Source organism: Passer domesticus, chromosome 2 (genome assembly GCF_036417665.1).
Source record: "Passer domesticus isolate bPasDom1 chromosome 2, bPasDom1.hap1, whole genome shotgun sequence".
NCBI classification, from domain to species: Eukaryota; Metazoa; Chordata; class Aves; order Passeriformes; family Passeridae; genus Passer; species Passer domesticus.
The window spans coordinates 66,903,175-66,911,669 of NC_087475.1; the positions used below are offsets into that span (position 1 = coordinate 66,903,175).

The 8,495-nt window shown below is 45.2% G+C and overlaps 1 protein-coding gene across 1 annotated transcript; it reads right to left on the reverse strand.

Annotated features, from left to right (window-relative positions):
• Window positions 1-1,729: 1,729 nt before the first annotated feature.
• RFXAP (regulatory factor X associated protein) lies at window positions 1,730-7,039 on the reverse strand. Its single transcript, XM_064408987.1, has 3 exons — window positions 6,449-7,039; window positions 3,918-4,025; window positions 1,730-1,941 (listed from the first exon to the last, which is right to left on the reverse strand). The coding sequence occupies exons 1-3, from the start codon at window positions 6,890-6,892 to the stop codon at window positions 1,831-1,833; spliced, it is 663 nt and encodes a 220-aa protein (XP_064265057.1). The 5' UTR covers window positions 6,893-7,039; the 3' UTR covers window positions 1,730-1,830.
• Window positions 7,040-8,495: the final 1,456 nt, after the last annotated feature.

Below are 8,495 nucleotides of genomic sequence, written 5' to 3' on the forward strand. Positions count from 1 at the left end.
CCTCCCTGGTCCTGCCCAAACAAAACCCCTACACACTGTGGGAGGAGATAAGGTCCCCATACTATACATAGGAAGTGGCTTGGAAAATCGGGGTGGATTTCTCTCCCTATAGGAAAAGGCACACCTGTTTATGGGACTGTCTTTGCTCAAATACCTGGGTGTACTTGGTGGGTAATGCAGAAGGATGGGGAGACTTGGTGTGTGCTCCAAGGAGTTCTAACCTTGGGGGTAAAATAATTTGTGGTGTAAGTTGTATGTTGCAAAAGTAAAGCAGCTAAAATGACATGAACTGATGAAGCATGAATTTTGTGAGGAGTAAGCAGAATGGGAGGCACAGGGCCAATGCTGGTGTGCAGTAATTAAGTGTGCTGCTTCTCCTGTCCTGAGCACCCATCTCGATGGAATCTAACCCAACTCATGGCCTGACTTTGGACATCTCAAAGGGTGGAGGATGCTCTTGAGCATAATAAATAATACCTATTTGTGAAAGGACAAAGGATAGCAGTTAATGAAAATTTATAAAGCTGTATGTCCAGCCAAAGTCAGCTCGTCACAGTCTGTCTGCTCTGGTGAAAATCCCAACTGGTGGACTGCATCCAGCTCTGCAACACACAACAGAGGAAGGACATCCACCTGTTACAGCCAATCCAGAGATGGGTCACAAGCTGATTACAGGGATGGAAGACCTCTCCTGTGAGGAAAGGCTGAGAGAACTGGGATTGTTCAGCTGGGAAAAGAGGTGGCTTCATAGTGACCTAATTGCAGCCTTCCTTTACTTGAAGGGAGCCTATAGGAAAGATGGAAGAGGGACTTTTTACAAGGGCATGTAGGGACAGACTAAGGGGGAATGGGTTCACACTGAGAGTAATTTAGATTAGAAATTAGGAAGAAATTCTTTACTGTGAGGGTCGTCAGGCACTGGAACAGGTTGCTCAGAAAAGCTGGGTATGCATACCCCCTCCCTGAGAAATGTTCAAGGCCGGGGTGGACAGAGCTCTGAGTAATCTGATGTTATGAAAGGTGTCTCTGTTCACAGCAGGGGAGTTGGAACTTTATGATCGTTTAAGGTCCCTTCCAACTGTTGAGGAATACATCTGGTGCAGGTATTTGATTTGTAAGCTGCAGTCAGAGATGCAGATTGAGATGCAAATTGAGCTCTGGGGGGGGGAGTGAAGACAGGAGGCAGTGAACTGCCAACTCTCCATATAACAAAAGGCATGAAGGTGAGCAGCTAGCCAGGTGAATGGACACAGGGACATGGCAAGAATGGAAGACTCAGTAGAGAAGACTCAAGAGGAAGAGCCTTAGACTGTGATGGTATAAAAGCTCAGGAGTTCCTTTGTCTGAGATCCCTCCTCAGAGGCACCAGCCCAGGCTGCCTTTGTGTTATTACACTGTTAATAAATTGCTGTATGGAACAAGGTTCCTTAGAGACATGGGGTCAATCCAGTAAGGAAAGCTGGTCTGACTGCAAGCCAGGTGTGCAAGGGAGTCAAGTGGGGCATCTCTCAGATCACTGGAGCTATCCACAGTGAAGGAGCTTTGGTCCCAGAAGTTGAAGTCTCTAGCACTGGGAGAATGACTGTCAAGAGTCCTGTGAATGGTCAGACTGGGAAGTTTCCGTAACACAACCCAGGCCATTCTATGACTTGCTCACAAGTCTGCAGACACCCAAGCAGCTCAAAACCTCAAAAGTGCAAACAAGAAACAAATACATAACAACAGCAACTTCCATTTTTGTTTAAACACTGACATCCTTTGTATTTATACAAAATACAGATCCTGTGTCCCTCCTTCAGCACCAGACTGCAGATCATTGTTCTTTCCTCATTACCCAGGTGCTCCTTGAAACTGTTGCTGTCTTTGTTCCAAAGCTTGTTGACTTAACAGTTGCTGTTGTTTCTGTAGAAACTGCACTACTTCTGGGCTTCTGAGTAGGGACTGGAAGAGAGAGAAAGTGAACTTTACTTTACAAAACTCACATATGTTAAATAGCTACCATAGTAATATTTTTCCATTACATGAATTTGCACATTACCCACTGCTGTTGCTTAATATCATAAAAACCCTGCAAGTATAGCAAACAGGAGTAATTCATAGAACCATACTAGAACCAAAACATCTTTCAGTTGTGCTTCAGTTCTACAGCTGTGCTTCAGCTGAGCTAATTTCTACATTTCTCACTGCAGATCTCTCAAAACCAGTTTAATAAATGAATAAAATATTGTAATCTTGCATCAAAGCTTATGTGCCTATCAGAGTTCATGCATCAGGACTATGCCCATAACACATATTTTAATTTTAGGCAGTCCTGTGAGGAGCAGGGAGTTGGACTCCAATGCTGCTTGTGGGTCCCTTCCAACTCAAGATACTCTATGGTTTTCACTGACTGCCCAAAATTCCCCAACATTTTAAAACAGCAGCCCATCCACATGGAATGACTAAAAAAACTCCTCTGCATTCAATCAAAATACAAAAGTATCTAAAAGTATTTGAATTTGGCTCCTGGCTTGAATAGTTGCAGTCTGTAATCCAACTCTGGTTGGTTGCTCTCATTCCTGCATGGTGGCAGCACAAGTGATTGTAAGGTAAAATGGCAAATCAGGTTGGGACTTGATTCCTTCCAAAAATTAATACAACAAAAGGGTTATTTTTCAGCTGAATGAATTCCCTAGATGCTTGCTCATTATCCATGGTCACTTCAGTGATATAACCAAAGAGGTACTGCAACTGCAAGTCAGAGGAGAAAGAGAGAAGCAAGAACCAGATCACGGAGAATCTTAATTTCAGGAATACTGAAAGGAATCCTGAGTTCTTAAAGAGCCTTGACATAATTAGTGCAAAAGCTCTGAACTTCTATTAAAAGAGCTTCTAGTTACTGTACTTCTATAAAAAATAATGTTTCATTCATAAGATACCTTCCAAATTAAATTAAAAGCCATGTCAATAGAAACAGCCAGGAAAGGGGACAGCAAGCCAGTAAGTGGGGTGTGAAGAACAAGAGATGATATGAAAACTACTCCATAGTTCATTACTTGTTTTCCTCATAAAAACTGAAAAGCTATGAATACTCCTCTGAGTTTTAGACACAATCACTAAAAAAGTGCTACAATTGAGAAAGAATTATCAAGAAATACATCTAGGTAGTTGTATACCTAAGACTGACATGATGTTTCTTTCAAGGCTTTCCAAATTTCTGAACAAACACTACAGCACTATGAGGATTGTTAAATTGCAATGCATAGGTAACAGAGAGAAGACAAACAGTCTCAGCAGCTTTTACAGTCCCAAGAGCTTCTGAAGAATAGGGACTACAAAAACTTGCAACAAGTTGTAATGAAGTAAAAAGAAAGTTGTAATGAAGAAGCCAAACAAACTGCAGGTACTGAATGATTTCCCTGCTCTGGGCTTAACTTTTTAAAGGAGAAACCAGTGTTTAAAAAACTTAAGAGACATGCCATTTATGCAGTCTGCAAATATTATAAATCACACTGTTTGCTTAGTTTGCTTTATCAACACACGTATACACAAGTTTAAATTAGATATGATACAATTTCTAAAACACACCATGGTAAAGCTTACATCTAAGGTCCAGGACCTAAAGTCCATTCATTGTTCTACCTAAGACTTTGGTTTAACAAGCTAAAACCATCTCAGTTACACTGTAGGCACTACTTACCCCTAAAGAAATCACCACATCTGTTACTACCAAAACTTCAGATCATTAAATTCAGTCATCTTAGTATCCTCCACAGAGACTGAAGCACACATCTCTGAAGCATGTTTCAAATTTGAAAATATGTACTTGCCGTGCATGCTTATTAAACTGATTTTCTTTTTTCACAGTGGTGACAGGTAAACATTGGTACATTGCCTTTACTTATCTGAATTCAAAACCTCTCAAAAACAAGACTTACCAGCCTCTTCTTATTCAATACTTGTTCTAAAAGAGTAGGTCTTGCTGGGCGATCTCCAATGGATCCTGTTCTCTGCTTTGTGACAGATACTGAACCTTCAACACTATCCTGCACATAACAAAAAACAAACAAAAAAGGGAGGTCAAACTGTGAACGCTGATACAGTCATATGCAGAAAATCCCAAGATCTGCCTCCTTAACCTGCAGAGCAAAGTAACAGCACAGGAATGGAAATCTATCTGTTCAAGACCTGGCCTCTTCTTTCCACTTCCTTTTACTATTTCACCAGCAAGTGTGAAGCAACGCAGCTGAGTTAGTCTTCTATACTGCAAAACTGGACAGGTTACTAGGGCTGGTTAATGGCTTCAATTTATTGGATTGCATTTCTTAAAAATGAAGTAATTCACAACAGGTCAGCCTCCAGCTTGTGGAAATGAATCATATTTATTGTTAGTAAGTGGGCAGGAATGACAATAATCCTTGTAGTACCAAAACCAAAACATACTTCAGAACAATATGATAAACTTGCCAAAGCCACAGGCTTTTCCCCCCCCCCCAAGTTTATTCTGTTCCCTGTACAATCACCAGTCACCTGAATCAGACATACTAGTACAACGTGGCTCTACAATCTCCTCTAAAGAAAATACAAAAGGTGTTGAATCCTATGTGTATAACATTCAAAACTTACTGATACTTCCATCTACCTGAAAGGGTTCAAAAGCAGGAACAACAAAAAACTATACCAGTATCTTCCACTTCCATCCTGTCCACAGATGTGAAAAATTAAACTTCTACTAGGAACTTTTACTGAAAAAGGCCTCAATAAACACCAAAGCAAAAAAAGTAAGTAAATTTAGCACTAAATACCCTGCTTCTCTCTGCATGTTCAGAACCTAACTTCCTTACATTCAAGGCAACCTGCTCTCGAACAAACTGGGAAAAGAAAACCCACCCTCTTACAACGTGCAATAATCACTATTTCATGCTACAGATCAAAAAGTTTCAATTCATCACCACATGAAACACAGCATTTTTACCCTTCTCCCATAGCGTCCCCTTTCCTAAACTAACACAAGTATTTGTGTAGACACATCTTGAATTGAGCAAGATGAACTATCAGGGAAGGAAGAGAGAAGAGAGAAAGTCATGCTGGTATATAAATCTAGAATTCATTCTCCTCTTGAATAACGTGCGCAGCTTCTCTTATCTCATTAAAATGAGAAGTAGCTACTAGAATTGGCCCACAAAACAGCATGGGTGATAGAAGTGTATAACTTTTTCACTGGAAGCAAGCATGCCTTTTCAATGTGACAAGGAAAAAACTTAAGAGTAAGTATCACAAACACAAGAGGAACTGTTCTAATGTAAACACTGCCTGTCAAATTAGGTTGACACCAACAAGATTCAAAAACACGTGAGTATTCACACCAGGTACCAGACCTGAAAAAACCACCAGAATGTAACAGAGGCTCAGAGCTTACAAAAATCCAAAACACTGTATGGAACACATATCACTTATAGTAGAATACAGCAGGAAAGCCTCAGCAAGTCCTTTGAACTGAAAGAGAAGATGACAGAATATTCCCTAGCAGCATCACATACACCTCCCATTTTTAAAGCACCTGCCTCATGGCTTTTACAGACAGACAGAAAGAGATCCTTTCATGTGACACCCAGTATGGTTACTATATATTTACATGAAGAAAAAGACAGAAACAGGAAAAGATTTGGGTGGTCAGTTTGCAGTTAGATCAGTTCCCAGCAACACGACTCCAGACACAGCAGGAGTGCCAGGTAAGATTTTTTTTTTCTTCTGACAATCACTATTTTCCACCTACCCCTTTGAGCACAAACAACTCAACACCTTCAATGTAAAACTACTTCCCTTTTTCTGTTTCATCTAAACACAAGATCTGAAACACTAACTCTGTACAACTGACCATCACAGAAGTGTATGGTCCTAGCTGAGTCACAAACTGTAGGACAGAGTATTTAAAAAATTGAACATTACCATCAGTTTTCCCACTGGTAGCATTTCCCCATCTAAACAATACACATTAGACTATACACGTATGAACAAGCAGTGGTCGAAATATTTACCTACCATGTAATACAAAAGTGAAAACCAAAAAGCATCCTGAAGAACCTGCACAACTGAGTTTTGTACACCTGATACCCAACAGCCTTTGTGACTTTAAAACCCCACACTTCAGCACCAGCTGAGAAACAAGTCTTAACATCTCTCTTAGATCTATACTTTCCTACCACAGGAAAAAAACCCACGCTGCAAGGGAAGCATCTTCTAGCGATATTTATTTTCTTGGAATCTGGTATAGCTCCAAGTTTCTATAATTTTACGTCAGGGCTGAGAAGAAACGGAGGAAGAAACAGGAGGAAGAGCGAGCTGTAGGACGGCCCTGAACTTCCTCCCTTTCCTCTGGCCGTCTGACAGATCCCTACAGATCCCGAGGAATCCCCAACTCCGAGGGACCACGGGGCACCCGAGGGTGGCCCGGCCGCCCCCGCCTCACCTCGGCCCGCGGGCCGCCCCCCGCGGCCGCCGCCGCGCCGCCCCCCAGCGCCTGGTCGCTCTTCTTGCGCTTGTACTTGTCCTTGTAGATCTTGTTGCGGTGCCGCTTGCACATCCAGGGCTTGCGCTGCTTCACCACCTGCGTGGTGGTCTCGCTGCAGCCCTCGTACGTGCAGCTCTTGCACTCGCCGCCCGCCGCCGCCTCGCCGCCCGCGGCCCCCGGCGCCGCCGCCTCCTCCTCCTCCAGCTCCTCCAGGCTGGCCGTGCTCTCGCCGCCCGCCGCCTCGACCTCCTCCTCCCCCACCTCGACCTCGCCGGCGGCCCCCAGCTCGTAGAACACCATCAGGCCGCCGCTAGCGGAGGGCGGCAGCTGCGGGTCGGCGCTCGGCTGCAGCACCACCCCCGCCGCCCCGGCCGCCGCCTCCTCGCCGCCGCCCGGCTGCATCACGAGCAGCGTCAGCTGCTGCTGCGGCGGCGACGAGGAGGAGGAGGAAGAGGCGGAGGAGGCGGGAGCGGCGGCGGGGCTGCCCTGCAGGGCGGCGGTGCCCGGCCCGGCCCGGCCCGGCCGGTCGCTGAGCGCGCCGCTCCCGCGCCTCCGCCGCGCGCACGGCGCACGCGCCCCGGCCGCGCTCAGGGGCGGGGCCCCGGTAATGGCGGCCCCGCCCCCGGGGGCGCTGTGGGAGGGTTTGAGTGGAGGCTGTGGCGGCACCGGCGGTGTAAGCTGCTTGTGGCTGTGTTAGAGCCACCAGGGTGGTGTGGCCCCGGGTGGTAGATGCTCGTGGTGGAAAGGAGCGATGGAAGTCAGAGGGCCTGCAAGCAATCAGAAAGTTGTATTACTATGTTGCACGCTTGGCGTGGGAATTGGTTTGTTAGTCCCTGACGTACTGTGACAGTGCACGGCAGCGGGTTCTGGATATAGGGGCAGGGGAAAGGAAAGAGAGAAAAGATGAATTAGAGGGGGTGAGGGCTCAGAGAGAGGAAAAGAAAATTGAGAAAAAGAGAAAAGAAAATAAAAGAGAAAAAAGAGATGCTGCCCAGGCTTGAAGGGGTGTACCTTTTCATGGACAGGTTTCGGTTTCTATGCAAATTAATTATCATGCAGTCTGTTCTTTCACATCTTTTGGGAAATAGCTCAGAGAGCTTCAAGGAACTTCGATGGTCTTGATGTCCTCCCACAGCCCATGCCCACGCCTTGCCCGCATTCCCGTGCTTGTGTGATACTGTGTCGAGCTCATCTCAGGATCTACAGCAAGGCTGTTGTGGAAAAGTGCCGCCCTTCCTCTGCATGGCCCCCCGTCTCCAGCCGCATCTTGATCTTTCTCACAGGGCATTAACACCAGCAATCCTCGTCTGTTAGTGCAAACAGTCCTTGGTCGGCTCCATTGCTATCCAGCTATCGTTTTTTGAGACATGCACATTATCCAGTCGTCTTCTGGAATTCTACGCCCTGTCATCCTGCTCAGCCTCCTGTCCTCCTGTGCTCGTGTGATGGCTGTCCAGACCCAAGCTTTCCTGCCGCTGATCTTCACAAGTGCTGTCTCTCAGCTGTACTTGTATCCTTGCTCTTCATCTACAGTCACTTGAGAGTGCAGATACAGAGATGCAGTTTGGCTTCTCCCACTTAGCATTTTTGTTGCCTCTAGTGACAGCCCATGTGGCTGTCAGCATGTTGCTCCTTGCCCTTTCTTCCTTTGGGTATCAATTCTCTCCTTGGGTTACTTCTGCATGGCTGCAGAGAAGTCCCACTGACTTCCATCTCCTTGATCACCTGCTGTTGGTCCCCCTTTATTTGTCTTACCTCCTTCCTTTCGGTGGGTTCTTGCCTTTCTCGTTGCACACTGCGGTTCATCCCGTATTAAAGAACACTGCTGACTCCATTTATTCCTTGACAATTACTGCAGCTCCCTTTTCTTGTCACTAAGATAAATGATTATGCTGTTCGCAGTTGTAGCCATTGTTTCACTCTCAGTCATGTCATAATACATTTCTCTCTCATTTGTCAAAATAGTTAATGATGGTATGGTATTAGTCCTAGAAAAATTGCACTG

Coding starts and splice junctions, on each gene's coding strand:
- RFXAP (XM_064408987.1), bottom strand. CDS start 6,892: ATGCAGCCGGGCGGCGGCGAGGAGGCGGCGGCCGGGGCGGCGGGGGTG. Junction 4,026..6,448: donor GGGGCGGCCCGCGGGCCGAG/GTGAGGCGGGGG, acceptor TGTTATGTGCAG/GATAGTGTTGAAGGTTCAGT. Junction 1,942..3,917: donor TATTGAATAAGAAGAGGCTG/GTAAGTCTTGTT, acceptor TCTCTCTTCCAG/TCCCTACTCAGAAGCCCAGA.